Below are 16,595 nucleotides of genomic sequence, written 5' to 3'. Positions count from 1 at the left end.
AAAAAATTCAAACTATCCCTGTACCTAAACACTTCTTCCACCCCTGAGTGCGATATTTATGTGGCAATTGAGAGTAGATGGTATTTATAGTCAACAACTTCTCATCCCTAAACGACAAAATAACAAAACTTAAGTGTGTTCTGATCTGCCATCTCCCTATAATTTGGTTTAAACAGAAAGTACGTAGTTAAGGTCATTGAGAGATTGTTGCTACGTCAAAGAATTGTTAAGTTAGGGAATACACAAGGTCAATGTATGGCAATAGTGTAATGCAGGTCCAGAATCCGAGATATGACCAGGCTTATGGAATTATGTAAGCCTCTCGTCATCTAGATCCTACCAGATTAGGGCCAGCGGTGGCACGACCACTCCAGGATGGAGGATGATGACCTATCCAGTGCAGAATTTATGTAGCACTATGATTATCAGCAAGATGTGAATGCTTTCTCTTTGCCATAAGAACATGTATTCAGTTCAGAGGGTGGAGACCAACAGGCTTTGCTCTTGATCCCCTGTACATGTCAACACAACAGGGTAGCTGTGGAGAATTATGCCACACAATTGGATTTGAATACTCCCCGTCATGGTGTTTCAAGAGGCCTGGGATGTTTTGATGTTACATAAGAGGTGATATTATTTGATGGACAGCACTAGGATTTTCAGTTTGATCCTCTGTGAAAGTAGAGCTGCGATAAATGCTGAATATTTTAGTAAGCCCTTAGTGTCTCGGCATCTGTCTGTTTTTTCTCCCTTTGTTTCTTTTCTATGTGTTTCTGTTTTTTACCCAACATCCGTGCCTTCTTTCAGGCGTTTGGTGGACACAGAGGATGAGCTCAGTGACATCCAGTCAGAGTCGGTGCCCTCAGAGGTGCGGGATTGGCTGGCCTCCACCTTCACCCGACAGATGGGCCTGATGCTGCGGCGCAATGAGGAGAAACCTCGCTTCCGCAGCATTGTCCACGCAGTCCAGGCTGGAATATTTGTTGAGAGGTAAACGTGTGTGTAATGCACAAGCACACAGCCACACTCACATATTGGCAAGTAGTCATCAATGTTAAATAATTAATATGGATTGTCACCTTTATCTTTCCACTACTGAGGCTGCCCATCTATCATTGTTCAGGTGTAGCCCAGACTGACTTAAAGTAATTATATCAATCATCATCTTCAGTTTAGTCTTGAATAATGAACAGACAACCACATTGTTCTTACACTTTTCAGTACCTTTTCTGCACGTACACTTTACTGACATTTTGAAAAGCATTGTGTTTTAGAGTTTTGAAATTAGATTTTCTAACCTCTCAGGCAGAAATTGTGTTGAGTTCATTTTAGTTTGATATAAAAGTGTATATGTAGAGACTTAAAACTTGCTTTTTGTAGGTAATCCAGCACAGTGAGCAAAATCCCTTTTTATTTACTATATACTGTAGCACTGCCACAAATAGTTGATTAATCAATAAGTCAATCAAGAAAATTATTGTGTTTATGTTTTTAGGATTTGGTGCTTTTCTTGGTTTAATACTAATGTGAGTACTTTTGAGTTTTTGACTGTAGGTTGAACAAAATAAGATATTTAATGACACCATATACTCGAGGATATTGTGATGGACATTTTCACTTATGCCTCCGCACCAGCAATAGCCGTGGCCGGAGGCATTGTGTGGGTTGTCCGTCCCAATCTCAAGAATGCCTTGAGGGAATTTCTTCGTCCACTCAACTATGAACTGACTAGATTTTGGTGGTCAAAGCTGTTGCCTCGAAAACAAAGGATTCGTTTGCTTACTATAACCAAATTTCACACAAATGTCTAACAGGATATAGTGATGACATTTTGTACCAAAGAGGTCAAAGGTCAGCTCCACCGTGACATCATCATGTTCTGCAAAAATCAATTTTCTCACCATTACTCAACGTCATAACTCAGGAGCAGCAGGGGAGACATTTGGTCAGATACTGAATTGGTGACACTAATCTTGGGTGTTGTTCTTGAAGCTGTGTTGACTGTACAGATCGTCTGTACTGCTGCGTTGAAGATGTGTGTGAAGCATCCACATTTTAGAATATATAGCTTCTTTGCATCCATATTGGTAGTACTGTCAACTGTCATGGCTACATATGAGTCTGGACAGACATGGATGTAAACTAGTTTGTGGAGTCATACAATGGCCAGGCGATATTTCTAGTTTCTGACTCCAAAACCAAACAATCACAATAACAAGCGGATTCATAAATAATGAAATTAACTGTTAGTTACAGCCCTAATACAGTTCACTTTATTTACTGTGCAGTATTTTATTTAAGTGTCTAAATTAGGGCTGGTAATATGGAGAAAAATCAGTGCTTTTGACCGAAGACCTCTACAGTACATCAATATTGCGACATATTGTTGGATCGATTATTGGTGCTTTTACAAAATATTCACTTAATAAGATTTTCAGAAGACATCAGTCATGTAGATATAGTGACTAAGTGGGTAAAGCAAATATTAAAACAGCCAGTTTGCTGTAATGCAGCCTTTAAAACCAGAGATTTTGAATACGGAGGCTCGTGTACGCCTTCAAAATCTTGTGGACAGGTGTGCAGGAGGAAAAGGTCCACAGGTAAGAGAGGAGAATTCTTGCACTCTGTCCTATTAATGTGCGGGAATTTTCTTATCTAGCCTTTATAACCAGTCTGTATTGCCCAGCTCTGGCAGGTATACTCTACCTAATGTCCACAGTGGAACAACAACAAAGTAGTGATTGTGGCATGCGCACTACTTTCTGCTGACAATCACACAATGCAATGTGTTGCTTTTCATATAAGTGAAATTCATACAAAGAGACACTTCACTCAATGATTGTGCTAAACAAGATTTAAAAGCTTCCCAAATTGCAATTTACCGTTAACTCTACAGTAGTCTCGCTCACCAGACCTTTCTCAAGAAAAGAAAGGTCTGGCTGGGCCGACTCTCACTTTAAGATTGGAGAAAAAAATGTCCCGGCTGCTTGTATTTCTTTCAACCAATAACAATCGTTCTGGGCAGTGCCACAGCAACGGTGCGCTTGCAAAAATATTGTCGGGGGGAAATAGGTTTTGGTGTAACAGACATGGGGTACATCCCTGCAAGATCAAACACAGCAAAAGTTAGTAAAGGACGTGTTGAAAACGGTTGCAAACTGCTAGACAACCGGAGGTGGTAGGGCGGGACTTCAGTGGGTGGCTCGTTCCGCCCAATGAGAGGCTGATCTTTGCAGCGAACTTCCGCCCACTCAGACTAACTCTACAGTAAATAATAGAGGTATTTATAGGGAGTAGTGATAACTTGAAGTGAAAGGAGTGATTTTACTGTAGATATAGGAAATTGTCAATAGATTATTGTTGATTGGTTTAGTTTTAGTTTAGTTTTACTTTATTGTCCTCAGAGGCAATTTGTAGCACAGCACATACACAGGGACATTCACAAGAAAAGTACATAGAAAATACAGCAACAATAACGTCAATAACAACAACACGCTGCATCCTTGGGCAGGTAATTCAAATCATGAATACATAAATACAGTGCATATTTTTCGATTTTCTATTGTAACTTGTATGTGCACTTGACTGAATAGAAACTAGTGGCAGTCGAGAAGGTGGAGAAGGCAACTGAAAACTCTGAAGCACTACAACTGGGTTTGAAAACTCGTATGCTCCTTTACATTTCAATCTGTTGGAAATATGTGTGCATCCTCCGCACAGTGACTCACTCACCTGAGTCAACTATACATCATCACAACCTTGGCGAGCCCGGCTAAACACAATCATTCAGAGAGTTGCAAACAGCTCCCGCTCCAAGGCTGCGCTTTATCACACACTAACATACAACATGCATTTGTTCGAACCAGTAAGCCTCAAACATGTAAGCTATAATCTGTCTTAATCTGTTTTTACAGAGGGACGTCTGTTTTCAGACATTTACAATGAGGAAAGATTGTGAAAGGGAGGATGAGAATGAAAAGGTGGAGCTTTGATGAAGCATGAGGTGAAAAAAAATCTGTTCTGAGTGGCCAACTTGAATTTTGTTGCATTCTGGTAGCTATTGTGAGGCATTTACTTTCAAAATAATGACAAACTGTGCTGTATTACACTATTTTTCTGAGATGTGGAGCAAAGTACACCAACTTTTCTGCCTTCCAGCTGCCTCTAATGACTCCACTAATCTCATGAAGACTTACAGAGCTTGTTTTGTATTTTTTCTATTAAAATGATCTATATTCTATCCCGCATGTTCAACAAAACCTTGAATATTGATGTGAAAAAAATGACAGACTTGCAAGTGCAGCTGCCTTTTCTCAACTTAGTCCACCTCATACTGAGTCGTGTTGATCAGAGGGTTTATAGTGGGTCTTGGTGGGGAACCTTCCAGGCTGTGGTTCGGGGCCAGTGTGGTAACCTCTGGTGTTTAAACCCAGCAGTGCGCTTTATTTGATGTTTTTATCTCGTCCAAACAGGATGTACCGACGCACCTCCAATATGGTGGGACTCAGCTACCCCCCTTCTGTCATATCTGTGCTTAAGGTATTAACATGCGCACACACACACATCCAAGCAGAAGATATGAAATAACAAATTTGTACACTCATGTGCAAAAAAATCAAGACTACATACCCTGAGTTCAGCTGGGCTCAGACTACAGGAGTTTATGCCTGATTCACCCCTCACGATTAGAGAAATGTGGTCTGGGGCCTTAGTTGGTACCGATGTTCAGCTCTGATTATCTGGTACTGTGAGAGGTTTACAGAGCCCATCTTAAACCTCTCTCTCATTCAAACATGTTTGATATTTGATATTTTAGTTAAAGCCTGGATGATTTCCTCAGTATGGGCTGATGTTGTTGCCAAGCAGGCTAAAGTTAGTCAGACTGTCAGTTGACAGATATCACAACTGACAGTTAAAATCTCACCTCAGGTTCTCACTCAAGAATAGAGAACCTGTGTTTACTATTTTCCCATCCAGATAAGTTTAGCCTCCTGCTTCTGTTTTTCTCACTGCAAAGCATTGTTAACATTGCAGCAAGTTGTCGCACCACGTCAGTCTTCGGTTTTTTCCCATCTGCTTCCCCTTGAGTTCACATGAGACGGTGCATTCATGCTTCCTCTGGCAAGATAATCTTAATGGTATCCTGTAGTGTGTGATGTGCCATTATTTTCAAATCTTGTAGCGTGTGCATGTTTGAGATTAGCAATAAATTCTCAGTTAGGATTTTAAAACTCCTGTCGTCTGAGCCTGGTTTTATTTACAGGAACGTGACCTCCAGTATCGTCACCTTCACATGTTTTTGAGAAAATGAATACATTGTTTGAGTGGTGGCATGTCATCATATGAATTTTTTCTCCCCCACACAGCATGTTGACAAGTGGTCTTTTGACGTCTTCGCTCTAAATGAAGCCAGCGGGGATCACGCACTTAAATTCATATTCTACGAATTGCTCACAAGATATGACCTCATTAGCCGTTTCAAGGTAAAGCCGAAATGTATATGTAGCACTGCACCACTGGTGACCGCCATACCTTTGTCTCATTAAAATGAGGAGAAACTACAAATATTCACTATAGATCATAAGAGCTTTTACAGTCCCCTTCACCATGCCTGATTTGATGAAAGCCAGCACCCTCACTTCTCTGTCTCTTAAGAATTAAATCTTGTTGTTGTGTTCCAACAATGACCACATTATCAAGGGGGCTGGACACACTTCATCTCATCTGATGCTCGTGGAGCTCATTTTCCACAGCGTCTTATAGCTGAGGACACTTCACTTTAAGTGACAGCATCTTAGAGTGGAGACAGGCAGTGAAAATGACATGAATATGTAATCACAGTCTGCAGTAGCCTAAAGGACTCACGATCCATTATTTTATTACATCAATTTCAGGCGCTGAGGGGAGTGTGCGTGTATTGAAATTGTATGGACCCATCATTTAAATCACCAGATAGCTTTGAGAAGTTTCTGTCTGCAGTTTTTTTTGTTTTGTTTTTAGCTCGTGGTCATTTGCTGTTGTTTTGTCTGCTGTCAGATCCCAATCTCTGCGGTGGTGTCATTCGTGGAGGCCCTAGAAGTGGGATACAGCAAACATAAAAACCCCTACCATAACCTGATGCACGCTGCTGATGTCACACAGACTGTACACTACTTGCTACTCAAGACTGGCATGGTGGTGAGTAGGAGTTGACTGTATATCTGTCTATCTATATCTGACTGTACAGGCGCTGGTTTGGTTCCTAGAAGGTGAAATCATTTTATGCACGATATTCAGAACATCTCTGTCAGCTGCCGTATGCTAGCTTAACTGTAGCTTTGTCTGAAATGTCAGCATTTTTCTTGGAGAATCCATGAGTTGTTCTGTCATTGAAAAAAACAACACATCCTATTTTCTCTCAGGGCTAGTGTGAGAACATCAACTTGTAAGAACATCTGTCAAATGTGACACATATTAATGTTCATTGTCTCAACATTTCAAGTCAAATGTTTTCTGTCTTCTTGCCCAAATGTTGCTTCATGTTCAGTCTTTATACTTGATGTTGCTTTTGTTCTTTTTCCATCTGACCTATATTTCACTGCTTCCCACTGGAGTGACTTTAGGGCATTTCTGATGTTGTATTCATTCCAAAAAACAAACAAAAAAACACTAGCCTCGCTAAAGCCGAGTTCAAAGTCCCCAACCAACCGGCCGCCCCCGCTTCCAGTGTTTTTATTTAATCACCTTAATAAGGTGGCTGCGACAGCTGTCGACATAGTGAGTTTTTTTGGGGCGGTGCCTTGTGGAGTAAACCACATTACTGCTAGAACCACAGGCTCCTGGGAGAGCAGGAGAACAGCATCTATCATTTCGCAGGCCCTCCAGACTCCATTAAATCAACAATCAACAGGTCATTCATAAAGCCGGCCCCGTGAGGAAATATACTGAGGGATGGACCGGCCATGTTGCCCCCACCCACCCACCTCCCGACCCCCACACCCTGTTCTTAATGACTCCCCCATCCCCCACTGTTGATTAGTCACCAATATCGACTGAGCTTCCCGAGCTAAATCCCCACTCTGTGTACGTGAGTGCATACAGATGCGTGCACATCACAGAGGTGTGTGGAGGCTGCCAACACAAATGTCCATAAATAAAAGCACACACATGCAGGTACAGTCCATATTATTCATATTCTTTTGGCCATTGACATCTTTATCTTTAGGTTCAGGTGGTGGCGTGGGTGTTGCTCATATGATGAAAGTCTATTTTCACGTTTTATGTTTTTCTGACAGATAGTTCCACATTTTGGGACAGAACGCTTCTTCACTTTTCTTACGGAGAATTAGATAAGAGCATCAGTACAACTCTCATGACTACAGTCTTAATTTTGCTGATGCAAATGACAAAGATATGTTGATAAAAAAAGAGGTTATTAAAAAAGAAACAATAATAATAAAAACAGAAAAATCAGAATTACATAGACTTTGTTTTCACCTATTCAAATCTAATGCAGCGGTGCAGCTTCAATTTCTGGTTAGGGAAATTTCCCAGCTAGGGATCAATAAAGGTTTAACTTAACTATATTTATGCAAATGGAGACAACCTATTCTAAAAACGTATGAATATAATGTCTAGTAGAGTCTAGTACAACACTACAACTAACACATTGCAGAATTAAATAAACAGCTCTTTAAAAATATCTAGTAATTAAGTCGACTAAAAATAAAAATAATGAGGTTGACTTAATATGACTAAAACAAAATAAAAATTGCTGACAAAGTAACCACCAGCCTGTACAGTGCACATGGAGCTAATACCAGCGGCCAGTTAGCTTAGCTTAGCATGAAGACTGGGCATGGGGGGAACAGTTAGCCTAGCACTGTTAAACGGTAATAAAATCTATCTACCATCCCCTCTAGAGCATAGACTGACACATTCAAGGTGTTTGTGGTGGCTTATGTGCCAAGCACAGCTAGCGAGGCTGGCTGTTTCCACCCCATTTCCATAAGGCCCTAAAGAAGTGCCAATTTGACATAGTGGCCAAATTGTGTAACTACAACATCTGGGTTTGTGACGTGATGTCTTTGGGCCCAAAAATACTTTTCCCCATAGATTTACATCATGAAAGAGATGTTTGTAAATCAGTGGGTATATTTTAACAACCCCTGCAAAATGACTCGTTTCACCATCAAGATCTGACCAATTTGGTCCAATAACATTTCAGTCTAGGAGAGCTGCTCAATTAAATCATTAAATCCCCATCCAAGTTAGCCTGCTCATCCAGGAAGTCAAACTACTTTGGTTTCACTTGCCACTGAGCTCTTTCATAGGACTAAACGGGGTCCTGCCTCCAACACTGTATCCAGCTTTGTTTATACATCCATAAGTTAACTGGCTGCCTACTGTGGCTACATATTGACGGTACAGACATGTGAGTGGTATCGATCTTCTCATCTAACTCTCAGCAAGAAAACAAATTGGTGCATTTTTTTCAAGCTGCTCCTTTAAGAGTTGCTGCTACTTTCACATCATCCTCTTTTTGCTGTCGTCACGAGTCGTGCCTAAAAAGGTTTTGAACTTGACCTGAAAAACTTAAATAGAAAATATATTTGGTAACAGCGACAAACCAGACTGAGACACTGTCTGAGCGACAAAGAGGAAGTGGTGTTAAAGTGACAGTTTTAGGTGTGAGTCTCAATAGAGCTTGTCTTATCTAAAGCTTCCTTTGTGCTTTTCTGACCTTTCCTCTATCTCCTCCTCCCCATTTGTTTCCTCTCATCCCTGACGGTAATGCATTCCTCATGCCAAATACTTCCCTCTGCATCCTTTATATCACTTTTCTCCTCTACATTTTTCTGTGGTGATGTACCATTCCCTGTATTTCCCTTTTTTCCATTCACTGGCTTCTCATTTCTCTTCTCTAATTTCTGTCCATCCTTCCTCGTCTGTTCATTACTTTACCCTCCTTTCCTGTCAATCCCGCTGTTTTTTTCCATCTCGTTGCTTCCCCTCCTCAACACCCCCTCTCTATATACTTCTCTTAATATCCCCCTCCTCCTCATTATCTTCACCTCGCACCCCACCTTTTCCCTCCCATCTCCTCTCCTTCTCCTCCTTCTTCTTCTCCTCCTTTTTTGCCTGCAGCATTGGTTGACTGAGCTTGAGATCTTTGCCATGATCTTTGCGGCGGCAGTGCACGACTACGAGCACACGGGGACCACAAACAACTTCCACATTCAGACAAGGTAATGGATCATAAAATCAAAAATGCATGGCAGTGGCTCACCCGATCAATGTTTTCATTTGCAGCGAGGGGGCTTTACAATCACACTGAGATCGCCTGCAGTGCAGTAATAACACTGGGGCAGGACGAGAGTCCAAATGAAGTCCGAACTCTTTACCCTGGAGAACTTGAGTTGGACGGAACACATTGGGAAAAAAACTTTTGTTATTATTGTAATTAAAGTTTCAATTGGTTGCCAAACACTATCTTCATACCCCTTATTATTTTCAGATCTATTACACTAAAAGTTAATTTTCTGCAGCCATTAGTATAATTGTCCAGATTTCTGTAATTCAGAAATACAGAACTTCTAAAACTTCATATAATTAATGTTGTCCAGATATATACTTTTCTGTACACGATACATTTCAGAGATGAAAACCTCTTACTAACAGTGGCCAGTTTTCAGTAATATACTGAGGGTCCTCATTTGTGGAGCGCTAGTAGTTTAATCATTTTGTGCTGTGTAAAACCTGTATATGTTTGACATTGTGAATATTGCATTATATGTCAGTCCCTTCAGGATTTTGTGGTTTCACAGCAGCTTTTCTAACGTTCTTTTTAGCTGTTTTTTGAAATTGTTGAATTGGAAATTGTCGGAGCAAGTGAAAATTGCAAATTTAGTTGCAATTATTTGTATTAATTAATTGAATATATTAATTATTTGCATTTCTCTCTTTTCTGCCTCATTCAGTGATATCTCTCTCACACAAATAATCTCCATCTGTCACACATCCAGCTTGACATTTCAAATAATTATTTCACACCATGTTTAAATATTTCAATCAAGACTTCTTATTCCTAAACTATATTCTTACTCTGTCTCACACACATATACACACAGAGTTGGCGACACACACAGGAGAGAATGCCTCTGTCACTTTGTGATTTATGCTATGCTAACGTCACCACTAACCATGCATATTTAATATAACTCACCTTGAGTCTTTCAGCAGTTCCAATAGATCTGGATGCAACAGCCTCGGTCACGGTGATCTGTCTTGTCTATTGTACACACGTTTCAGTCATTCTCACCCCAACATTGCACACAGTACAAACATTTTACCCAGAACATCAGGGAGTTGCCTTGTACAATCTTTGGCTGTAAGTTTTGTTGGTAAACGTGTTGCTCGTCTGCATATTCACAACCAGATATAACAATGAGGTGAGTTTGTTAATGTTATGCTGGGGAATTCTGTGTAGTGATACTCGTGGGAAACTATGATGACTGGTCAAATTTGTGGAAAAGTTGACTGGACAATTTGCAAGGTTGCACATTACTCACATGGATTGGTTGACTTTGCGTTGCGTGTTGCAGTTGCAGCATCCTGAAGAGGCTGACATATATTATTGTTACAGAGGTGACACATAAACTCTTCCTTTTTGTTGTTGTTTTTTGGTCTTTGTTTGATTTTGTTGCTCCTTCTACCGCAGACCTCCTGCTAAGTGACACTTATTTCAGATAAACTGGTGAAGTAGCAACATGATGGGCTCTATTGTTTCTCTATAAGCTGCTCTTTTTCCAATATAGATGAAACAATTGCTTTGCTTTCCATTTGACAGGTCAGACACAGCTATCCTGTACAATGACCGCTCAGTGTTGGAGAGTCACCATGTCAGCGCAGCGTACCGCTTACTGCAGGACGACGATGAGATGAACATCCTCTACAACCTCTCCAAGGACGACTGGAGGTCAGTGAGATGGATACTTGAGGCAGACAATAAGAGGAAGGGAGACGGAGAGATGAAAAAGCTGAGTGACAGCGAAGGGAAATAAAACTCGGAGATGTAGTAGCCACAGAAAGATAGAGAGATAGACGTGGCAGGTGAAAAACCGGGCACGTCAAGCAGAACAGTTCCACAATGCACATATCACCTGTTGTAAGCCCAAAGTGAACTTATCTCTTATTCTTCAAGATTAACGACTGTGCTCGGTGGCGTGAAAATCAGAAAAGTTGGATTACCTTCAAGGTCCAACAGCTTTGTGCTAAATGGAAGTGTTTTGTGTGATAATACATTAAAGGAGACAGCTGCAATCCGATTCCTCACGACATAAGCTGGGACTTGTCAAAGCAGATATTATAAATAGCTCTCAAAAACTATGTTGGCTGGCTTAATTTACTTTTAGTGACTTCCGAAATAAGTCGGCTTTTATTACGTGCAAGTTTGACAGTTCATTATACAGCACATGGATCATGTTTTCCTCTCCTCTTCCCCTCTCCTTTGTTTTCATCCAGAGAGCTGCGAGCTCTGGTGGTGGAGATGGTGCTGGCCACAGATATGTCGTGCCATTTCCAGCAGGTTAAGGCCATGAAGAACTTCCTACAGCAACCTGAGGGGTCAGTTGACTTGTTCTTCACTTTTGTTTACCTCATCCCAGCAATTTACATCCTCATTAACCCTGCCATCAGCCTCTGTGTACCAACCTCCAGCTGTTTACAACCCAATTAACCCTGCCCCGAGGGTGAACTCCGACATTCACAACACAACAAACATTCATGTTTATAACAAATGGACTGGGATTTTGTGTGTTGCTCAGGTGCTGTTTACTGTCTTTTGTGGCCAAATAGTACCAAATGTCATGCATTATATATACAGTGAGTACCATTACAGGCCCTCTCAGGCACTAACACAGGATAGTTTGTGTTTCTGTGCTGTGCTGTTTCTGCAGCAGAGTTATAGTGCAGTCATACCAGATTTGGCATGGTGAAATGTATTTGCACACTGTGGTGAAAAACAGCCGGTGGCAGAAATATTGCTGGCAGGTTTGCTGGCACACTGTAGGCTGCAACAGCTAAGACGACCAGTTAGAAAACATTGGTCCTCCACAAACTATGTAAAATGTTTTTTTGTTTTTTTTCAGGACTTGTGTTTTGCTGTTTGCATTCAGCAGAATGTGCATGCAAACATAAATAGCAGCTATAAATACATCCTCACAACTTGCGGTCACTAGCAGTTGCTGAGTGTTGGCAAATACATTTCATTTAACTGATGAAATCAGACATTCTCTCCACAGTGGTATAGGTTTATAAGCATTTCTCAAAAACACTAGTGTTATCCATTTCCTCCAGTACAAGTACACAGGCTAGGACGACTGCCAAAAAGTAGCTGACTGACATCTTCCTCTCTGTTACTGTCTATAGGACCTGTGAACCACAGGTCATGGGACTCCCCAAAAACACCCCATGAGCAGTGCCTTACATCTTGCGTGCCTGATGCATGTTTTTGTCAGCTCACATATGGTTATCTCAGCACCTTTTGGACAAGTTAGAAAAACTGTAAACTAAAAAGTAGTGTTAGTATTTACTAATCTTTGTCTCACGCCTACGTGTAACTTCTAACAGAGATACATTTTTAGGATTTTTTATGATCATCGATTTATGAGGATGCACTTCAAACTACACTTTTGCTTCTTGTGCTGCTGGCATGGCTGCAACCGTAACTTGATTTCCCTGCAGATTTTCAAATGACTTCTACCTGACTGCTGATAAATTCTTAAACTGACCATCATGATGTCATACTGAAAAATATGTACAGTTAAAAAGAGCTAAAATATCTTGACATTTAGATGAACTAAATGATGCCCAACAACAAATACCTGGTATCTGGCATCATGCCCAGCCAAAATGGGCTCACAAGACTGACTATCAATTTCCATGTACATAGGTGTGAGATCATATCTACAAATTATACAAAAACATGAATAGTATGTTCTCAACCTCATCCTCATCCCCATACAACTGTTTTACAGTTGATATTTTATGAAATGCACATACAGTGGTTGGAATGATAGCAAAAGAATTGGTGCCCCACAAATGATGTTATGTACTTGACATAAAGTCATACTTAAGCTCCTCAGGTCAAGACTCAGACACCCATTTACATTGAAAGTATGAGGGACATTCTTTGACAGCAATGTTCACATCTTGGCCAAAGAAGACAGATGAAAGAGGCATGAAAGAAGCCTTGTACGCCAAATTGGAACGTCCATCGTTAAACAGAGGAGGTGGCCTATGACACCACTTGTCATCCACCTACAATGTAGTCTTGGGATCCCTCCCCGCACAACCCATTCACACCTGGACCCATCTAACCCTAATGACACACATGATGGCTGAGTGGGTCAACGACACACATGTGACCTTAACGACTGTGAAACTCAAAGCTCACATGTGACCTCAACGAATTGAAAGCCTGCAATTCCACATCAGTCCATTAGTACTGAAAAAGTCTCTCAGATTAGAGGTGAAACGTCTTCAAGAAACCCAAGCAAGTCCAGTTGCCTACGATAAAGCGCTTAAGATTACCATGACCTTGATGACTGAGAATCTTCACCGACATACTCAAGTAAAGATACATAGGTTAGGTTAGGTTTAGTTAAAGAGACACAGGGACAACGATGTACCTTAAAATAACTTAAAGTTAACTTGGTTTCACACAGTTCTCAACATTAGCCTCCTGGGGGAAAGTCCTATGTTTTGTGACCTGTCCACTACCCCAACCTGCCTGCTTATGCAGACTACTTCCTTATTTACTCCTGTCAGTGCACTGGTCGCGTGATTGTAGCCTTACCAATTCCCATAAATGACTAGCTAATGATTACATGTGTTATATACGAATTGTGGTGCATTACTTTTCATGAGTAAGCGTACGAACAGTTCTCAAGAACAGCCTGATATTCTTTATGTCTTCATACTCATTTCTTATTCAGTCTAGTATGCCTAATTTTCCAAGCTTAAGATATAAAGTTATCCCATACTTTGTAACTCAGTCCAACTTTTCATCAAACCAAAATAAATCAATGTTGTTTCTGCTTGTTCTTCTTACAAAGGTGCATTCAGGTTATCTTATAAAGTATGAACGTGCACTCAGAGTGCGGGCTGGGATGGTCACAGAGCTCGCCGAAGCATGCGGTGCTGCATCCTGCAAAACCACAGCCATCCAAGTGAAATGCTTTGTTTTTCGGGAGTCCCTACAGGTCATTGAGGTCCCTCCAAATTCTGAATGGCTGACCTTGTTCAAATTGAAAATGTAAAAGATCACATAAAAGTGTGGAAAACAAGGCCAAGTGTATCGCAACAGGGAGCAAATATGTTTCAGTCAAAATAATAGATTTTTTTTCTTCTTTTTTTTCTGCACCCAAGGTCACCAGACTGCAGACTTTTTTTTTTCTTTTTTTTTATACACATTTCAAGCACGGCTCCCTCAACAGTGATTGATAGCCGCGGCTGCTCTACATGCAGACACAGAAAGGAAGCAAGAGAGCTATCAAGCAAACTATCGTATGACGTGATGAGTCATCACTGCTGATGTAGCTGCAACGAGAGACGGCTTTAAGAAACTCGTTGACCTTCGGGGTATTCTTTTTACTGTGATAAAGCACGCCACTCGTCACGATTAGAAAATTGCTCAGAAAGCAGTGATGTGGAGATAAGCACCTCCTTGAGAACGTATGTAGGAATCAACAACATTGTGCTTCCTATATTTGTGAATATATCTCAAAATTCAAAGAGTGCTGACTGGGATGTAATCATCAAGCTACTGTATAGGGTACCCACACGCACACACGCGCGCACACACTTGCACATAAATGAGATTGCAGTCTGCAGGAAGCTGTAATGCTGAATAGACTCTAATGTGAAGTAATTCACACCAGTCTGCTCCAGGCCTGCTTTGAGTGCACTTTAAGACCCAATCTGCCACAAATGGAATGAGGGGAAATCTGAGCTAGTCTCTCTCACCTCTGTTTAACCTTGTACTGTGTGTATGTGTGTGTGTTGTCATTTGTGTGCCTATTTTCCATATTGGCCTGCGTCTGCTTGTTCATGCACCAGTCCATTGAACATGATATTTTGATATGGTTATCAGGTGATATCTCAGACACCGCCGATGTCTGATGAGGTGAGAAGATGCGTCTTCACACTGTGTTCCAGTGTAGAAAACCGATCTGTCTAATGGAGGCAGAATGATGACAGGGGAATTGTTATGTTTGTTTGTTTTTTATTCCTTTTGGATGGAGATGTCTCCCTGGTTTTAGGTGGTTCTAATAGATCTGGGTTTTTTGGGGGTTTTTTGTAAATAAATTTCATCAGTTTGACAGTTTGATGTTGCCTCCATTTGATTAGTGCCATCACAATACTTAAAAGATGTCTTGTTGTCAACAGATTCCATGAAAGACCAACAATGAATTGATCCTAATAATACAGTAATAAGTAGTGTCCCACTGCTTCGTTGTTGCCAAAAAGCTATTAAAACATCAATTAACTACACTGTTGTGCTGGTTGACATGTTCCTCTATAACCATGAACACAAACACTGTAGTTTATTTTGAGTCGATCCCACATACACTGTCCTGCTGTCAGAAATACTCACTACCAAATATGTACTAATCCACCACTGAAAATGTTTCCTAACAACTGTGTTATTTACTCTTGTTTGAGTAATGTTAGTGTTCATCCTTCATCCTCATACGGGATGTACCAAAGACAGGTTAGGGAGGTCAAAATGTATCAAGACATAGACTATATAAACACATTGTTAGTTTTGGTATTGTCATGGGATTTGTTGACAATATTAAAAATATAAAATATTTCCAGCCTTATTCTTTAAAGGTATACTATACAGGAAGTGTCAGTATTCAACCCAGTTGCTAAAAGAAAATGTTGGCATTATATGTTTCTGCAAACCAAGGGTATGTTACATTTGCATGTTTCATATGTATCATATTAGCTTTTTTAAAGTGCTGATTTTGTCTCTGGAGGGTGGAGGGGATGATGGTTGCATGATGGTTGCATAGGCAAGACACTGTGTTTCCAGCAGCTTTGCAGGTATGAAAAACGGATTGTTTATTACAGAGACATTGTTGCTTTTCCTCCTGGAATCGTATTTTGAGCCAAAACTTGATCTTTTTCTAACGATAATGAGGTAGTTTTGTGCCTAAACATAACCACACATCAACCATAGCAGTGTTGGTATGGTAAGCTTCAATGTAGCTGCTACATAACAACATGCAAATGTTATGCATCCTCAAAAATGTACAATGCCGACATTTTTTTTCTGGCGATTGGGTCACACTTCTAGTGGGTCATAAGTGATGATTGAGAGGGAATACTTTTGTTTGAGTCTTCTGCAGTCAGCTATTACAGTGACATATGTTATAAGGGTTCTTACATTCTGCACATCTGACATCTATAAATCTTTTGTAATTTGGCAGCCTGCAGCAATGGTGAGTTTATACTCCGTCTGCTGCTCTGCACTACATCGTGTTTGTACTAGATGTGATATCCTGCAGTGGTTTCACCTGCAGCTTCTATTCTACCCTTTTCTTGTG

At 40.6% G+C, this 16,595-nt stretch overlaps 1 protein-coding gene across 6 annotated transcripts in view; it reads left to right on the top strand.

Annotated features, from left to right (window-relative positions):
- pde1cb (phosphodiesterase 1C, calmodulin-dependent b) overlaps positions 1-16,595 on the top strand; it is a 125,472-nt gene that overhangs the window by 94,745 nt on the left and 14,132 nt on the right. For all 6 annotated transcript variants that reach the window (XM_050074762.1, XM_050074757.1, XM_050074758.1 and 3 more), the window contains 7 exons: positions 808-990; positions 4,473-4,539; positions 5,367-5,483; positions 6,037-6,177; positions 9,127-9,227; positions 10,829-10,957; positions 11,503-11,604. In XM_050074762.1, the coding sequence (XP_049930719.1) occupies positions 808-990; positions 4,473-4,539; positions 5,367-5,483; positions 6,037-6,177; positions 9,127-9,227; positions 10,829-10,957; positions 11,503-11,604 (840 nt within the window). The remainder of the gene's footprint in view (positions 1-807; positions 991-4,472; positions 4,540-5,366; positions 5,484-6,036; positions 6,178-9,126; positions 9,228-10,828; positions 10,958-11,502; positions 11,605-16,595) is intronic.

This window comes from Epinephelus moara, chromosome 21 (assembly GCF_006386435.1).
Source record: "Epinephelus moara isolate mb chromosome 21, YSFRI_EMoa_1.0, whole genome shotgun sequence".
NCBI lineage: Eukaryota > Metazoa > Chordata > Actinopteri > Perciformes > Serranidae > Epinephelus > Epinephelus moara.
Note: the sequence above shows the minus strand (reverse complement) of the source record. Positions and strands in the feature narration are given on the sequence as shown.